The sequence below is a fragment of the Macaca fascicularis genome, chromosome 11 (genome assembly GCF_037993035.2).
Source record: "Macaca fascicularis isolate 582-1 chromosome 11, T2T-MFA8v1.1".
Lineage (NCBI taxonomy): Eukaryota > Metazoa > Chordata > Mammalia > Primates > Cercopithecidae > Macaca > Macaca fascicularis.
Genome location: NC_088385.1, coordinates 106,819,792 through 106,839,800, shown reverse-complemented (window position 1 = coordinate 106,839,800; position 20,009 = coordinate 106,819,792). Strand labels below are relative to the sequence as shown.

The following is a 20,009-nucleotide window of genomic DNA, read 5'->3' as shown; positions in this document are numbered from 1 at the left end:
CTAGTTACAATCTGCAGATTCCGTACTATTCCTATCAAATTACTAATGTCACTTTTCACAGAACTAGGAAGAAACTATTCTAAAATTCATTTTGAATTAAAAAAAGAGCTCAAATGCCAAAGCAATCCTAAGCAAAAAGAACAAAGCCAGAGGCATCATGATAGCAGATTTCAAACTATTCCATAAGGCTACAGTAACTAAAACAGCATGGTAGTGGGATGAAAACAGATACATAGACCAATGAACAGGTTAGAGAACCCAGAAATAAAACCGTATACCTATAGCCATCTGGTCTTCAACAAAATCGATAAAAAATAAGCAATGGAGAAAGGACTCTCTTTTCAATAAATAGTGCTAGGATAACTGGCTAACCATATGCAGAAGAATGGAACTGAACCCTTGCCTTTCACCATATACAAAAATTAACTCAAGGTGGATTAAAGATTTAAAGGTAAGATCTCAAACTTAAGAATCTTAGAGGAAAACCTTGGAAACACCATTCTGGATATAGGACTGGACAAAGATTTCATGATAGAGACTTCAAAAGCAATTGCAACAAAAAAAAATTTGAAGCCAGGTGTGGTGGCTCACGCCTGTAATCCCAGCATTTTGGGAGGCCGAAGCAGGCGGATAGCTTGAGGCCAGAAGTTCAAGACCAGCCTTACCATCGTGGCAAAACCCTGTCTCTATTAAAATTACAAAAATTAGCTGGGCTTGGTGGTATGTGCCTGTAGTCCCACCTACTCAGGAGGCTGAGGCAGGATAATTGCTTGAACCCTGGAGGCAGAGGTTGCAGTGAGCAGAGATCGCACCACTGCACTCCAGCCTGGGCGACAGAGTGAGACTCTGTCTCAAAAATAAATAAATAAATAAATAAATAAATAAATAAGACGAGTAGGACCTAATTTCATTAAACTAAAGAGCTGCACAGCAAGAGAAACTATCAACAGAGTAAACAAACTGTAGAATGGGAGAAAATATTCATAAACTATGCATCTACCAAAGGCTGAATATTCAGGATCTATAAGGAATTTAAAAAATTCAACAAGCAAAAACCAAATAATCCCATTAAAAAGTACTCAGAAGACATGGACACTTCTTACAAGAACATATACAAGTGGCCAACAAGTGTATGAAAAAAATGCTCAACATCACTAATTGCCAGAGAAATGCAAATCAGAACCACAGAGAAATGATTTCATACCAGTCAGAATAGCTATTATTAAAAAGTCAAAAAATGACAAGTGTTGGCATCTTTTGTAGAGTAAAGAGAGTGCTTATTTACTGTTGGTGGGAATGTAAAACTTAGTTCAGTCTCTGGAAAGCAGTTTGGAGATTTCTTAAAGAACTTAAAACAGAACTACCATTCAACCCAGCATTCCCATTACAGGGTATAAATCCAAAAGAAAATAAATTGTTCTATCACAAAGACACATGCACCTGCATGCTCATTGCAGCACTATTCACAATAGCAAAGACATGGAATCAATTGAAGTACCCATCAGTGGTGGATTAGATAAAGAAAATGCAGTACATATGCACCATGGAATACTGTGCAGCCATGAAAAGAATGAAATTGTATCCTTTGCAACAACATGGATGCAGCTGGAAGCTATTACTCTAAGTGAATTAATGGAGGAACAGGAAATCAAATACTACATGTTCTCACTTACAAGTGGGAATGTAACACTGGCTACTTGTGGACATGAAGATGGCAATGATAGAAACTGGAGAGCATTAGAGGGGGTAGGGAGGGTTGAAAAACTATTGGGTACTATCCTCAGTGTTAGGGTGATGGGATAAATTGTATCCCAAACCTCAGCATCATACAATATACCCAGGTATCCCCTGAATCTAAAATAAAAGTTGCACATATCTAAAATAAAAGTTGAAATTATTTTTTAAAAAGTAAATGCTAGTTACTTTTTGTTTTTTCACCTAACATTTCTCTTTTTCTGTGAATGGAGATTCAAGGGTCTTCTTCATACTTAATCTTAGGCTTGGTGGTCATAAAGCTCTTACTGCAAGAAATTTATTTTTTTGGCATTATTGATCACAATGACATTTTCCTCTTAAAATGTATAAATTTAATGCTATCAGTCTGTTTAGAGAATCACCTGAGTTACACAAACTATTATAAACTTTATGTTTCATTATTTAAATTTTTAGTATTGGAATTCCCAAATTATATTTATTTTTATTCAGTTCCTAGTCTATATTGTCTTATATCATCTCATTTAGAACTATTTTGCCAGATCTTTTTTTTCTGTTCCTTTATAGAATGGAAAGTATGTCCAGATATCTAAATATTTTAATGGAGGATATTGTTATTTATTCTTTTTTTACCTGAGTCATCAGGAACAAAGACAAATCAGCTCAAGTAATATAATCCTTATGGCTTCTTGGCTATCTGAATTATGGATTCAGGCCACTATCAAATTTTTTAGTTCCAATTGGGAAGATAAATTCTATTACATCTAATGGGCAGGATGTATCGGGCCTGACCTTTCATTTGAGGCATACTGCTTTTCTTGTTCTTCTCAGATTGGCATTGTAAGTAAGCACTTCTCAAAATAATATTGTCCCAAAATGGATTAGCATTCATATCCCTCCTGGATTTTCAGTGAAGTATTTAATAAATACTGATTTATACGTGATAGTCTATGAAGTTCTAACTGTTGAGATATGTTTTTTTCTGTGACCCATGACATAAGTTTTGTTTTTTTTTTTGGCAATTTAGAAAGTGAAGATAATTTAAGCAAATTGAATAGCAATCATTAAGAGTCTCACAAACAGATAACTTGATTAGGTATCTTTTAAGATCCCTTTAATTACAGATAGTCTATGGGAATTATATATCTGTGCTTTTATCTGAAAGGTCTCATTTATCTTTTCTTTTTAATTCTAGTAAGATTTCACTCGGTGTCATCCTATAGGCATTGGAAAAAGCAGGAAAATTCTAACCCCATCTCCCCAACTCTGCTAGTTGTGTGATCTTGAACCATTTATGTAACATCTCTAGGCCTCAGTTCAATAGCTTGAATAGATTGGCTCGGTGTTCTCCATTGTTCCTTACAATTATAACATTGAATGATACACTGTGTTGGTATTATTTATGGCTCAGTTATGCACTATGATGCTACAGTTCTGAAATTGGGATTTTCATATACAGTATATGTTTCCTGATTTTGCATGTTTAAATTATCTATGAACTTGTGCAATTAGAGATCACTTATTCTACCTGACACCTCTCACCTCCCTCATTTTATAGATGGAGAAATAATGCCCATTTAGATAAGTGACTTAATGGCCACGTAGATATTAAAGTGGGGTTGTGTCTAGAGCTTAAGTGTTCTGGTTCTGAGTCTATGCTTTTACCAGTTCTCTGCATTATCTCCCCTTTGTTGTTAAACTCTCCCTGGCTCTTCTCTGTCACATTATATATTTCTGGCCTGCCTCCCATAATCATTTGTCATATGTTTACATGGAATGCTAATTTTAATATTGGTTTAAAAGATATTTGAAGGAGAAAATAGTGTCACAGAATGTATCTCAGAACCAGAGAAGAAGGGTGTTTCTTTTATTTGCGTTCTCACTTAGCAGAGGTAAGTGACAATGATTATATTGTATTCTTCCCAAGCAAGCCTTAGCAGTCTGCACAGAAACACATCATTTCCACGTTTGTTGCTATTGTTGTATCCATCTGCTATAGACTGTTTCCATAAACATGATTGGTAGGCTAAAGTTCATAGAATCATAGAGCCACCATAATGTTTCAGGGTCATATAGTTTATTCTTTTGCTTTGAGCACAAACTCTCCCCCTACCCCCAACATATAATCTAAAGCCTTCATACTGAAAATTAAACCAGTTTTTCTGATTTTGTACATTTTCATTGGGAGGCATTGTTTATCAATGCTAGTTAATCCACAAACGAAGCAGCATTTTGTACCTGAAATGCATTATTTCATATTGAGCAATTAATCTTCAATTAGTCAGATCAGAACACAATGGAAAATGCACACTACTGGTGATTTCCTGGGTTATTTGTAATTACAGATTGGAAAATTATTACCATCAAATAATAGGAAAAAAAACATGGTTAATAGAACAAAATTTACTGCAAGTATTATAAATTATTTCCATAGATAGGGTAGAGACCTATTTCTTTGTATCTCTTTCTCTTTTTAAAATATGGAGGAGTCATCACCACATGTATTTCTAGTACAAATTCAAATCCCTTAATTCTATTCTGAAAAGCAATTGGCTGGCCAGACTACCTGCCTGCCTGCCTGCCTTCCTTCCCTGCCTCCCACGTTTTCTCATCCCTTTTTCCCTGTTCTCCTCTTCTTTCCCTAGTTCTCTCCTTCCTTTTTTCCTTTACTTTTCCTTTTTTTCTGACTTTTCTCCTCTCTTCATCCTTTATTTTTAGTAACAATCGTATCCCTGTGAGATTATACTAAACCTGTATATTCATATTTTAATTCAGTTTTTCTTCTCTACTTAACAGATAGTCCTTTATTTATTTTCTTAAGTTTAATGTTATTAAACTATATTTGGTATATTGTGATACTTGTATGCTGTTTTGAAAAATATCAGCAAATCGTTATTGTATCTCTGAAATATATATATTGTTTTATATACACATAAAGTGTTTTCTATTCTTCTACCTTTTAAAGTATTTAATGCATGCTAGACCTCATTATCTGTAATCCAAATTGTGTATCAGGTTGGATCTAGAATCCATATAATAAGCTATCTGTATTTTTGATTTGATCTTTCTTAGGTTTTCTAATAAAAGAGGCATACCTCCTCTAAAAATTGTATAATCTGGTCTCTGAAGTTGCTCTTTGAATAACTGGAAGCATCTTTAGTCAGCTTGATTTTTTTCCTGGATAAGGATACAGACTAGTTAAATTTTGCCTTTATTCACTCTGTAATCTAGAAATCTATGAGAGTGAATTCAATATGTAAAGAAACTTCAGTTAGAAAATGGGACGTATTGTCCTGAAATCTTTTGACCATCTTGAACACATCTGCAACTTGATTCCCATTAGAGAGAAGTAAAAGTGTCAAGAAAATCTGAAATCAAAAGGACCTTATTAAATCTGAGAGTTTCATTAGTTGTTAATTCTGCATCCATATGTAGATGATTTGCATTTATTTTGAAATTCTTTGGACTCAATCAACAAGCAAAAGAGGATGGTATGAAATAAACTTCTTTGGTTGTGATTTAATTACAGGGAATCTTGCCGTTGAGGCAAAGAAATTTGAAGGTTGACTCTTCCCAACTTATTTAATTTTGCTCAGAGCATATGCTGAGCTTACTGAAATACATTTTTTATTAATCAGATGTGTATTTATATCTTTCAGAAAATGGGTGTGAATTAAATGTACTAGCAAAAATCAGTGCTTCTAGAATTCCTGTTTTTACCTGAACTTACATGTATTAGCTTAAAGCTGCAAACTATTGCAGTTATTTACATTGGATGTTATTAAATTTAATTTGATGTTTTACTTTGTTCCTGGGAAATGGAAAGTATTATTCCATTTCCATTTCCATTTTCTAAAATATTTTTTTCTATGTTCTTGTCAATCACAATTACTTTAGGATTTTAGAGTATCTGTTATTTGTCAAATGCTGGATATCAGAAAATGCTAATTTACATTTAATACATAGGGATTATTTTGCTGCTTGCTATTCTACAGATACTGATTAGCAACATAACTTAATATTTCTTTTTTTCACAGTCCCAATAAATATATATTTTTTTAATTTTAATTTTTCAGTAAGTTATGGGGGTCCAGGTAGTATTTGGTTACATTGGTAAATTTACTTGCACATGCATGTTTATAGCAGCAAAATTCACAACTGCAAAATCGTGGAACCAACCCAAATGCTCATCAATCAATGAGTGAATATTTCATGCCAGGTAACCAAGCACAGACCATGTGCTCATTTGTGGATTCCTTAGAATAAGCTATAAGGCTCAACCTAAATAATAATTTTAAAAAGTACTGTGTAGAAGCTTTTAAGCTTGATGTAATCCCATTTGTCTATTTTTGCATTAGTTGCCTATGTTTTTGAGGTTTTACCCAAAAATTATTTGTCCAGACCAATGTCCTGAGGTGTTTTCCCAATATTTTCATCTCCTAGTTTCATAGTTTTAGGTCTTAGATGTAAATCTTTAATCCGTTTTCATTGAATTTTTGTGTTTGTTGAGACACAGAGATCTAGTTTCATTCTGCTGAATATGGTTATCCAGTTTTCCCAGCTTCAACAACCGACAGAATGGGGAAAAATTATTTGAAAACTATCTATCCAGCAACAGATTAATAGCCAGAATGTATAAGGAACTAAAAAACTCAATAGCAAAAAAACAAATAATTTCATTAAAAATAGGCAAAGGATTATAGACATTTCTCAAAAGAAGACTTACAGATGACCAACAGGCATATGAAAAAATGCTCAACCTTACTAATCATTGGGGAAATGCAAATTAAAATCACAGTATCATCTCACCTCAGTTAAAATGGTTTTTACTGAAAATACAAATATAATAGCTACTGGCAAGGATGCAGAGAAAGGGGAATGCAGATACACTGTTGATGGGAATGAAGTTAGTACAATGACAATGGAAGACAAGTATGGAGGTTCCTTAAAAAACTAAAAATAGAATTACTATATGATTTCACAATGTCCCTGCTGGGTACAGCTCCAAAAAAAAAAAAAAAAAAATCAGGGTATCAAAGCGATATCTGCATTCCCCAGTTTATTGCAGCACTGTTCCCAATAGCTAAGATGTGGAATCAGCCTGCTTATTAATGAGTGAATGGATAAAGTAAATATGGCACATATACACAATAGAATATTATTCAACTGTACAAAAGAATGAAATCCTGTCACTTGCAGCAACATGGATGGACGTGAGATCATTATGTTAAGTGAAATGAGGCAGGCACAGGAAGACAAACATCACATGCTCTCACTCATGTGTGGGAGCTGAAAAAAGGAGATCTCATGGAAGTAGAAAGTTAATTGGTGTTTATAGGAGGCTTTGAAGGGAAGGCGGGTGGGGGAGAAGAGATTTGATTAAAATACAAAAATATAGTTAGAAGGAATAATATCTAGTGTTTGATAGTAGACTGATTAAAGTTAACAATATTGTATAGTTCAAAATAGCTAGAAGAGAGAAATTGTGATGTTCCCAACACAAAGAAAAGATAAACGTTTGAGGCAATGGATACCCCAGTTATCCTGATTTAGTCATTATACATTGTATGCATATATCAAAATATTACATGCGTCCCCCAAATATATACAACTATTATGTATCAATAAAAAATACTAAGTTGGTACTACACTATATTAACTACTCTTCTAATTTAGATATTATATCTGAAATTTAAATTGTTCTTAATGAGCCTGGATGAAAGTGGCCTATTTAGTTCATATTACTTTTGATACGTATGGATATATCATAAGAATGATTAATCATAATTTGTTGATTAATACTTTATTCTACTTATAACTCAGTAAAACTGACAGGTACTTACTTGATCAGAGATACAACTTTATGTTTCGCAAATATGTTTTAACACTAGAAATCTGAGCTCAGCCAATTCGTTAGCTGATATCTTTGAATAAGATGTAGAGCTCAATTTAAACAAAAATTTGAAAATAAATTTAAATTTTAAAATAAGCACATTTAAATAAAAACAAAAATGAATAAATGGGACCTAATTAAACCAAAAAGCTGCACAGCAAAAGAAATAATCAGCAGAGTAAACAGACAACCCACAGAGTGGGAGAAAATATTTGCAAATTAGCGCTAGTATCCAGAATCTACAAACTGAAACAAATAAGCAAGAAGAAAACAAATAATCCCATCAAAAAGTAGGCAAAGGGGCTGAATAGACGTTTCTCAAAAGAAGATATGCAGACAGCCAACAAACATATGAAACAGTGCTCAACATCACTAATCATCAGGGAAATGAAAATTAAAACCACAACGAGCTACCACCTTACTCCTGCAAGAATGGCCATAATTAAAAAGTAAAAAAAAAAAAAAAAAAGAAGCTGGTGGGAACTTTTACACTGCTGGTGCTATAGAATACAGTATGGAGATTCCTTAAAGAAGTAAAAGAAGATCTATCATTAGATCCATCAGTCCCACTACTGGGTATCTACCCAAAGGAAAAGAAGTCATTATATGAAAAAGACACATGCACGCATGTGTATAGCAGCACAATTTGCATTTGCAAGGATATGGAACCAACCTAAGTGCCAATGAGTGGATAAATAAAATGTGGTATATATACACTATGGAACACTACTCAGCCATAAAAATAAGGAAATAATGTCTTTTGTGGCAACTTGGATGGAACTGGAAGCCATTATTCTAAGTGAAGTAACTAGGGAATGGAAAACCAAATACCATACGTTCTTACTTATAGGTGGGAGCTAAGCTATGTGGATGCCAAAACATACAGAGTAATATAATGGACTGTGGGGACTGGTGGAGGGAGGTTTGGAGGAGAATGAAGGATAAAACACAACATGCTGGAAACAGTGTACACTACTCAGATGATGAGTGCACTAAAATCTCAGAATTTACCACTAAAGTCTTAACCATCCATGGAACCAAAAACTACCTGTGTCCTAAAAACTATTGAAATAAAAATAAAAATAAGCACATTTAACAAAATATTTATTTATTAAAATAAATACATTATTCAAAACTTAAAAATAATGTGTAGTTAGGATCTTAGTGTTTTCCAAAGGCAATTTTATAAACATACAGATTATTCTTTTCTGATTTACATGTTAGATGGTGGTAATACTAGAAGATACAAATGATTACTAAGTCAGTTTTTAAAATAGACATTTTTTCACTGTTGTCATAAATCTTCCTGATAAAGAAGAGTGAATATATATCACATATATTATTAGAAAATGTCAATAAAATTTGAGCCAAAGAACAAATGAAATTCTAAGTGATTGGAACAAGAGTAAAAGGAAATAGAATTGATTATCCCATCAATCTTTCTTTTTCTGTTTACCCCTTGAAAGGAAACGCTTTATAGGAGAAGAAGTTTCAGAATATATTTTTTATTTCCTTACGTATTAAGAAATGAAATTGCTCTCTTCTCACAGTTGTCTTTGACAGTAACTTGGAGAAGTCTGTTTTGTAGTAGGCTAAATTCTATGTTTTAGATCCCAGTATTTAATTTGACTAACTTCTTTTGGTATTATTTTCCCTTTTAAATGCTGAAATATTTTATTTAAAAAGGAATCACTGGAATTGTTTAACATTGCGACAATCTGCCTTGAGAACAACTTTTGATTGTATACATAATTTTACAATTATATCTATCTCTCATTTGATTCACACCATAACTCTTTGAAACTGGCACCAAGATGTAATCTCTAAATTCTATTTTCACAATATCTGAAAGAGAGACAGTTTCTTATCTTAATTTCCTCAAGATAACTAAGTTTGTAAATAGTAGAGAGTTGGGACTTCAGATCTTTTCTTACCTGCTTTTGTTATTCAGAGGTATTGAATTCTCATTACCTCATTGAAGTTATGTATTTATTTATGTCAGAATGGAAGACCCTATATAACAACCCTTGCTTGGCAGGGAAATGGGGAGAAGCATGTGAACTGGATAACCTTTAAATTTCCTTCTGATTTTCTGATTCTCTTTTTCAAAGGTGACTTGCTATAAGCATTTCATTTCACTTTTAAAGTATTTTGTTTTTACTTGGAACAAGTGCTAATATTGGTATAGTGCTTTACTATTTATTGAGTGAATTCTTTTTTATCTTATTTAATGCTATTATCAGTTTTGAGTAGACATTATTATTATAGTATCTCCTAAAGAAAAGAAAAATAAAATGAGAGTAAGTACAGTCATGTGTTGCTTAATGACAGGGATACTTTGTGAGAAATGTCTCATTATGCGATTTCATCATTGTGTGAACATCATAGAGTGCACTTACTCTAACCTAAATGGTGTAGCCTGTAGCACACCTAGGCTACATGGTATGACCCATTGCTCCCGAGTTACATGCCTGCACAGCATGTTACTGTACTGAATACTGTGGGCAATTGTAACACAATAGATATATAAAGTGTTTATGTATCTAAATATATCAAAACATAGAAAAGGTACAGTAAAAATGAGGTATGATAATCTTTTTGTACAACCATTATATATGCGGGTGGTCTGTTGTTGATCAAATTATCATTATGTGGTGTGTGATTATCATTTCTCCAGGATCACAGCCTAAGGTAGATTGCGTAGCTGGGACACAAATCCAAGTCTTCTAAATTCAGATCTTGTAAAATAATGCTGGTTTTTCAAAGAGAAATGTTAAAATCTATTTCTTAATTTCTCAGAAATTCAAGCCTGTAATCCCAGCACTTTGGGAGGCCGAGACGGGCGGATCACGAGGTCAGGAGATCGAGACCATCCTGGCTAACACGGTGAAACCCTGTCTCTATTAAGAAATACAAAAAAAAAACTAGCTGGGCGAGGTGGCGGGCGCCTGTAGTCCCAGCTACTCGGGAGGCTGAGGCCGGAGAATGGCGTGAACCCGGGAGGCGGAGCTTGCAGTGAGCTGAGATCCGGCCACTGCACTCCAGCCTGGGTGACAGAGCGAGACTCCGTCTCAAAAAAAAAAAAAAAAAAAAAAAAAAAATTTCTCAGAAATTATATCATCAGACAATTTAGGACTCCTTGGAACTTTCTAAATATTTCTACAACATATTCTTGTATTTTCTTTTCCATCATGATTTCCTACATTTAGCAATTAAGTCAAATGTTGTAACTTTAGGACACATTCTGTACAGCATGTTTTACCATTTACCATAATTTTGTGTTATGTCATACCTGTTTTTCTTGTGAGCTATCAAAATTCTAACCTTGCTTCTATTCAAATTTCCTCCAAATTTTTTCATTTGTATTTGCATCTAGAGTCTGATTTTATGAAATATTTAAATGTAAATCTTTCTGTTATGTTCACTCTCCACATTAGTGATTTGTTGTATATAAGAAACAACTTTATTATATATTGTAATTACATATATATTTATATGTGTCTGACTAGCATTTCATTTAGTGAGTTAATAGAATTTGCTTCTTAAATGCATCCAAATGAAAATACAGTTTTGTTTAGAATTACTGCTTTTGATTGTTGATGCATATTTTGATATAATGTATGCTAACAATTATTAATTAATTCTAAGGTTGAGTAATGCAGTTCAGAATTTTTACTTTGAAAAGCTGGTGGGGATTAAGTTCACAATTTTTTAGGTAGAATATATTGATTATGTGTTGAAATTTCATTAATGGTGGAACTTGTCTTTTCAATGAGTTTCCCTTTTGAAATGTTTTTATGCTTGAAGAAGAAAGGTGAAGGAATACAGAAGTAGGAACAAGACATACTCAAAGTGTGTTGTGCGCCATCACTGAGAAGTTATTAAATTTTTTAAAATTATTTTTTAACCCTGGGCTAGTACTACAGTTAGCTTGTCAGGGTCCCTTACATACTGCACTTTCTTTCTCTTTTACATGCCCCTTAAATCTCTTATTCCAATTCTCTGTAGGAATGATGTGTAGATTTTATAAATGTCTCCTTGGTGTTATAACTTTTTTTTGGTAAACCTAGGAGTACGTTTGTAACTGCAACTTTTCCTTCAAGCTAAGTATCAGATATGGGCTATCTGGAAAGACCTCTTTAAAAAAAATGGGAGTTGGTATCCTCTTCATTTTACTTAACTCATCTAATTAATGAAATAAGTTAAATTTTGCCTATATGAATTCTATTAAGTAGTTTAATTGGTTAGTCAATACCCGTGCGCGCTCTCTCTCTCTCTCTCTCTGTGTGTGTGTGTGTGTGTGTGTGTGTGTGTGTGTGTGTGTGGCATGGGATGATGGCTTTCCAGGTAAGTAAAATAGCCAAATGTTGAGTATACAAAAACTTTGAAACCCAATTTTATGTCTTAGTACCTTCAGTGATTACTGTAAATTCCCAACCAGCATCTAGTATTGTTTTAAAATTATCTATTTAATGCAATTTGTCTTGCTCAGCCTATTTTTTGTTGTTGTTGTTTCCTTCTTAGGGACATAGTTCTCAAACTACTTCAGTATGAGGCATCAACAAATGTAGCAGACAATAAAGGATATTTTCCTATTCACCTGGCTGCCTGGAAAGGAGATGTGGAAATTGTGAAGATTCTTATTCATCATGGACCATCACATTCCAGGGTCAATGAACAGGTGCACTTGCCAAATGTTTGCTCATGATGTAATTTTTCTAGTTTTACAAAGGCAAAGCAATATTGAAAATGTGATTAATTTTATCTTTACCCTGCTCAAAGGCCTTTCCATTGCTGAATTTCCTAAAAGGAGAAATTTGAAAAATTCTTTGGTGTTTGGATATGATGTGCAGGGACTAAGTTGGGCATTTGTAAAGATACTTTGTTAATGGGAAAATCCTACATAAAGGAAGTAGTTGTAATATTTTTGCCTGTCTTATATAATCAGCCATTTTATAGCCATTGAATATTTAAAGATAGAACAGAATTCATGTTTGTACTGAGAATTAGAATGTTAATACAATTTTCAATGCTAAAACAATGATATGCCTATCATTTGCATAATGCTTTACCATTTACTTAGCACTTTCACAGTTAAGTACTCTGGTGAATCAAAATGTGAAATATAGTATATAAAGTTGCTTGTCACATATTAAGTTAAAATTTTTTGATATGTATATACACACACAAACACATAGGCCCAGAATAAGTTGAATAAAACACAGCAGCAGTATGATTCTGACAATGTATTTGTAAGTACACAATCTCTATATTACACATAATGGACATATTTTAAAAAGAATACCGTTGTTAGTATTCTAAACAGATAAGACCACAGATTCCAGATAGTAAAATATGGTCCCCTAATACAGTATGATAACAAACATCTTGAGCTCTGCATGCCCCCTACTGTTCCCATTTTGTAAAACTATATTTGAAAACCAGCAGGCAGTCCAACAATTGAATTACAATCACGGCATTAAGCTGCAGTTTGGCAGTTGTCCAATATCAATGCAAGTAGGTAACTTTAGGGCAAACATATCTAATAAAGCACAATTAGCATATTGTTCAAAGGGATGCAGACTTTGCCGGACTTTGAAATTCAGACTGAAGGATAAAAAGTAACAATCGCTGTAAACAGCAAAGGGAAGAAAAATACATATTTTTTCAATGAAAATATATATGCAGTTGTTGAAAGGATTAATCAGGAAAACATTTTATTAATTGGAAAAGTGTCTTATTAAAACTTATCACAATAAAAATTTCCATGTTTACAGGTTACAAAAATGCAGAATTTTTAATAAGAATGCACCCAGTCTTTAAAACATGACAGATATGGCTATCTTTATCATCATACCATGCTAAAAGGAAATTTCTGACAATGCTGTTCTCTTCCTCAGAAAACCAAAAGTTAGATCATTTATGAGATGAGCCATCTGGTGGTTATTCTTAAAATTGTCTGAATACTGCAAAGCAAACCTGAAATAATACAATGGAAAATCAATCCAAGGTTAAACAAGAAGATGTTAGTTTTTACAAACAAGATGATTTTAAATGACATGAAAATAAGAAATAGCATATAGTATTCATTTACATTTGAAAGTGAAAAGTTATTGTATGTTTTAAAGAGAAATGCTTACTTGTTTTTGGTAATGTTGAACAGATCAATTAAATTACAAAAAGTGTCTTTTTAAGGAGACTGTATTCGAAGTTCTTTGTCCACCTCTATTGCTTTGTGTTGTGGTTTCTATTGGCAACAAGTTGAAACTTTCTTATGTTTTTTAATACCATAATTTCAGTATTTTTTTCTTTGAGATATATATATATATATATATATATATACTCTTTTAATACCGACCATAGTTTTCCCATTCTATGCCATTTCTCCTAAAATTTTTGATGTGGGATTTTTATTTTTATAGATAACTTTTAATTTTAGCTTTCGTTTTTCCTTCTGAATAGGACAGAGTCGTTTTGTTAATTATAAACTTTTATGTATTTAAACAATAAAGAAAATAAATAAACATGGTAATTAACATTTGTTGAGACATAAGGTAAAGCGGGCACTGTTCTAAACACTTTCACCTGTAAAATATTATTTAATTAATTCTCATGATAATCCTTTGAATTGATAATATCACTCCCATTTTATAGTTGAGAAATCATGCTCTGTAAAACTAAACAACTTGTCGAAGGCCACATGTCACTGAGTGACTGAAACTGAGACTGGGACTCAGGACTCTGACTCCAGAGCCCTTTACACAATAGTACGTTGGTATTGTCATCCTAAATCCTATTGCTTAATGGATTGTTTACTGTATGACAGGCATTATGCAAAATACTTCATCCACGTTATCTTACTAAGCCCTAGATTGTTGTTGCTACTATATATATGGAGTTACAGCCTTAGAGAGATAGAGTAAATTGGCCGTAACATCACAGCTACTAAGAAATGCAGCCAATATTTGAACGCAGGTTTTTCTGATCTAAAGCCTGAGCTTTCAACCAGTAATGCATTATGTTATGTTAAAACTATGCATTATAGTCAGGGCTTCATTCTGATTTCTGAAAGTTTTGGTTTCTAATACAGCTTTCTTTAAAAATAATTCTATTCTACATTTTAATATTTAAAGTTTACAAAGTCTTTTTAAAATATGTTGTCTCTTTTGGTTTACAAACTACATTATAAAGTTTATAGGGAAAATAATATTCTCATTATACAGATAAGATGAATTTGGAGAGATCAAGTAATTGACATGCTAACACTTCAACCTAGGTCTTGTTCATCTTTCTAAACAAAGTGGACTCCCCCTGGATTATGGTTTTTATAATTGCCACATCCTTCTTCTCTTTCATCATCTGATTATTTCCTGTTTGCTATTTAAATTTCCTTTAAATTGAAAATTTTCAATTTCTTTAAATTTCATTCATATTTTCCTCCCTTTTACCTTCTCTTCCTCTTTTTGTTTCTTTAACATTCGGGCAAAACCCAGAGGGGCCTTATCTCAAAAACTCATTGCCTTTGCCATTCACCAAAACTCGAATCCAACTCTTGTTAGATATTTTACTCTGAAGCAAGAGCTTTTGGTAAATGGCTTTTGTCAGCCAGTTTTGTTCTATCATCCATTATCTGGAAGGGTCCTAATTTTTCGGAGAATACCCATTTGGTAAAAAAGAAGGAATTAAAAACCTTTAAAGAATATTCTGTGTAGCCATACTAGCAATTATTAATCAGTGCCTCATCATAGCCTATTTATTTCAAATTAGATTTTTAGATCACTTGTGAGCATACACAAATACACAATCATGCTCTTGTAAAAGTACCACCATTGTGGCATCCGTTGAAGTGCCAATCCAAGTATGTGTTGATCATGGATAAAATCTGTGAACATTTTCTACTGAGTAGATCTTGAATGATTGAAATATTTTCCCTTGAGATCTGAACAGTGCTAATTAGTGTTATTAGAAAATTTTTCAATTTTGCGCTTGTAATTTCCTAGGCTTGGGGCTCTGGAACAGGAGAGAGGCCTTTGAGGAATCATTATTTCATAATTGGCCTTTCTCTTTTCTCAAAGAGATACTATATTTTGAAAAATAAGATTGAATCTGTTTCAGACCAAGGGGAAATTTGGGTTGGTCAGGAGGTATATATCTGTATCATATTTTCATGGTGTGAAGTAATAAGATTGGCTGTTTTATAATCTTGAGAAGAAAAACAGGTGAGAAGACCAGGGAGTCTAAACCTGTATGTGATCAACGTTTATGAAGAAGTAGATTATAGTAATACTTTCAAACCAAGAATGCCTTCTGACAAATAATGGAAGAAACAGTACCCTCAGCTGGATTCCCCATCTAACAGGTCCTAACTTTTCATTGATTATCTTTAAAGAGTAGATTTTCCCTCTGGGTTTAACCTTCAAATGTTCTCTCTTGATACTTATTTGCAAGGTAAAGTAGTAAGAAGGCCTTTTCTAGTGCTATTTTCCGCTTGTCACTCTACTCCTTTTTAAATTTTCAAATCTTCCTTCTAGACTCTCAACTAACTTACATTGTTCTATCATCCAGGGCAAGCTTGAGTTACTTTCTAGAACATTAAGATTTGTTTGGGTCTGAACCCTCTTTGTCCTTTTGTTTTAGTCAGAACATCTGTCTAAACAGCTACTTCCTATTCTTGGTTGGTGTTTTTCTGAGCAAAGTCTTGAGAAATTCTGCTTTCAGATCACTAATTCCCAGCTCTTCTTTGACAATATAGCAACACATGGCAGACAGCATGGTATAGTGGAAAGAGCATTGGTTTTGGATTTGTCAGATATAGATTGCAGAGTATCTTAATTCTACTTGGACATGTAATTTAACCTTTTTGTATTTTAGTTTCCTTGTCCATGAAGTAGATAATTTTAATATAAATTTTGGAAGATTGTTGTAAGAGTTAAGAGACAATAGATAAAGTTTTTAGACACTTAACAAATAGTAGTAGTAATAGTTCTTATTTTGGAAGGTGGTATGTGTGATGGTTAAGAACACCAACTTTGGGTCTTGGCTACTTGTGTTCAAATCCCGGTCCTACCACTAAATGGCTGTATAACGGAAGGCCAGTTATTCAACTATTCAGTGCCTCAGTTTCCTCATCTGTAAAATGGAGATAATGATAATAATAGCTGTCTCATAATGAAGATTAAATGAGTAAACATATATAAAATGCAACTGTGTCTAGAACGTAGTATTAGTTACAATGATAACTCTGATGGTGGCAGCTGCTCTTTCTTTCCAGAACCCTCGTTTAGGGTCATTGCTTTTTTGTTACTAAAATTTCTTGTTCATTTTTCTCCTGACCCTTTCACCACCTGACATACCTATACACCATCTACCTATATTGCTCAACTAGTCTGAAGGGTCCCTCTGCCTTGCAACTGGGTTCAGTTTTCTGTATCTTAACATTTAAAAAAATCTTGATAAATTTCTAGGAAAATCTCATTGATTTTCAACTGGAATACTTATAAGCTGGACATGTAGTAATATGATACTCCTAGTAACTTATCTGGGAATTGGTCTAGGTCCATCCTCACAACCCATGATAATGTTTCAAAAAGATACTTTTATATCTTAGGGCCAGAATCTTCTCATTTTCTTTCCAAAAGAAGCAACGATTTGTAATTACATGGAAAATAAAATGAAACTTAATTTGGGAAAACTTTCTATAAATCTTTTGTTACCAAGAATTTACCTTCTCATCTGTCTTGGAAAGCCAGTCTATTAAAAGTCTGTTATAATTGTTACTGATCTCTCTCATTAATAAATGTCTAAAGATGTGATGCACAGTGCAGACATTACTGTCCATCTGGACCCAGGAGGGCCTCTGACAAACATGGCTAAATCATTTATCATTTTTGGAAGTTGGCATATATGATTTAGGGAAATGTTGGACTTTTTCTATTAAAATGATAAAAATAAAAAAATATTTTTGTTTCAATGAACCCTAGATACTTTTATCAAATATAAAATTCCATTAGGTATACTTATTAAAATGGACAAATTTTAACTTATGTTTTCAAAGCATTGCAGGTTTTAAATTACTGTGTTAAGATTTTGATAACAAACTGAATTTCTGAAAATGTCCCTTTTTAAAAATCTTTGTCTTAAACAGAACAATGAAAATGAAACTGCCCTGCACTGTGCAGCTCAATATGGACACTCAGAAGTAGTTGCTGTTCTCCTAGAAGAGCTCACTGACCCTACCATTAGGAATAGCAAGCTGGAAACACCTTTGGACTTGGCGGCACTCTACGGACGGCTTAGAGTGGTAAAAATGATCATCAGTGCACATCCTAACTTAATGAGCTGCAACACTCGCAAGCACACGCCACTTCACCTTGCTGCACGCAATGGCCACAAAGCAGTCGTGCAGGTGCTGCTGGAGGCAGGAATGGATGTGAGCTGTCAAGTGAGTCTGCTTTTAGCTATGCTTTAAAAGTGATGATGCTGTTGCTTGGCCTTGGGATTCAAATGTGAAAACCTGTATGGAGAAATCTTTTAATCAAATTGTTCACAAGTATTTTTGTAACTACTAAATTCAAGGTACTATACCACCTACTTTTGGGAAATAGGAAGAGCTACAAGGCATAATCTCTAACCTCATTCTAATTTGAGGGCTATATACATGAGAAGTTAGTAGATGGCAGTTGTGTGTGGTATCATTAGTAATTGTTTCCTTTGTCCCAGTATCTAGCACACAGCCTAACATACCATAGGAATCCAGTCAGAGTTTAATGAATGAATGGATCAAAATTCACTTTAACATTGTTGAGTATGTACTTTGTGTTGAGCATGTTGACACATTTAGAATTCAATTCTCACAGCTGTCCTGTGGGATTGAGAACTATTAAATTTCAGTGAAGAGATGAGGAATCAGATTCAAAGATTTAAGAAATTTGCCTAAGGACGCATAGTTGATAAAACTGGAATGTGAATTTGGACTTACTGATTAAAGTCCAGGCCTCTTTCCACTGTAATGTACTGTCTATACATAACTGATGGAGGAATGATCACTATGCCTAAGGGCAATCAGAAAAAAAAATGGAAAAGGTGTGATTTGAGGTGAGCTTTGGAGGAAGAATAGGATTTGGATAAGTTTTGTTTTTCCACAAGAATGGGCAACCTACTTTATAAAGTTTAATTTAATTTAATTTAATATATTTTATTATTGTTATTATTTTTGAGACAGAGTCTTGCTCTGTTGCCCTGGCTAGAGTGCAGTGGTGGGTGGCGTGATGTCAGCTCACTGTAGCCTCCACCTCCTGGGCTCAAGTGATCCTCCTGCCTCAGCCTCCCCAGTAGCTGGTGGGACTGCTGGTACATACCACCATGCCCAGCTAAGTTTTGTATTTTTTGTAGAGATGAGGTCTTGCCCTGTTGCTCAGGCTGGTCTTGAACTCCTGGGATCAAGCAGTCCTTCCACCTTGGTATCCCCAAGTGCTGGGATTATAGGCGTGGGCTACTTGGCCTGGCCACAACCTATTTTTGGTATCCTGTCTTAAGTTAGTACCAACTCCAGGGTAAGTCTTTGTGGTTTTTTTTTGGCCGTTTTCTCCTTTCATGGTTATTTCTTGGCTTCTAAGTTAATGGCAGCATTCTTATCTTCCAGAGACTTTTTTGCTTTCTGTCATATTGTGACTTCCCCTTATTAGTAAGCCATTGATGTGAAACAAACTATCCCAAAACTTAATAGCCTAACACAATTATCGGGGGAACCAGCCGCCAATATTTCAACATAGGTTCTTTTCTATTTTCCCTAAGTGTCAGCCAGTCTGAGAAATAAAGAGAAAGAGTACAAAGAGATAAATTTTACAGCTGGGCCTCTGGGGGTGGCATCACATATTGGAAGGTTCCATGATGCCCCTTGAGCTGCAAAACCAGCAAGCTTTTATTAGGGATTTCAAAAGGAGAAGGGGGTACAAACAAGGAGTGAGTCACAAAGATCACATGCTTGAGAGGGCAATAAAAGATCACAAGGGCAGAGAGGCAGAGCAAGATCACAAGGCCAGGGCAAAATTAGAATTACTGATGAGGTTCCATGTCCCACTGGGCACGCATTGTCATCGATAAACATCTTAACAGGAAACAGGGTTCGGGAGCAACAACCGGTCTGACTAGAATTCGCCAGGCAGGAATTTTCTAATCCTAGCAAGCCTGAGGGCGCTGCAGGAGACCAGGGCGTGTTTCATACTTTACCTTCAACTGCATAAGACAGACACTCCCAGAGTGGCCATTTAGAGGCCTCCCCCTGGGAATGCATTCATTTCCCAGGGTTATTCCTTGCTGGGAAAAGAATTCAGCAATATTTCTCCTATTTGCTTTCTGCAAAAAGAGAAATATGACTCTGTTCTGCCTGGCCTGGCAGGCAGTC

The 20,009-nt window shown here is 34.2% G+C and overlaps 1 protein-coding gene across 11 annotated transcripts in view; it reads left to right on the top strand.

Annotated features, from left to right (window-relative positions):
* The window catches only part of ANKS1B (ankyrin repeat and sterile alpha motif domain containing 1B), a 1,288,070-nt gene that overhangs the window by 176,382 nt on the left and 1,091,679 nt on the right, over positions 1-20,009 (top strand). For all 11 annotated transcript variants that reach the window (XM_005571954.5, XM_015430681.4, XM_005571953.4 and 8 more), the window contains exons 3-4: positions 12,131-12,287; positions 17,751-18,047. In XM_005571954.5, the coding sequence (XP_005572011.1) occupies positions 12,131-12,287; positions 17,751-18,047 (454 nt within the window). The remainder of the gene's footprint in view (positions 1-12,130; positions 12,288-17,750; positions 18,048-20,009) is intronic.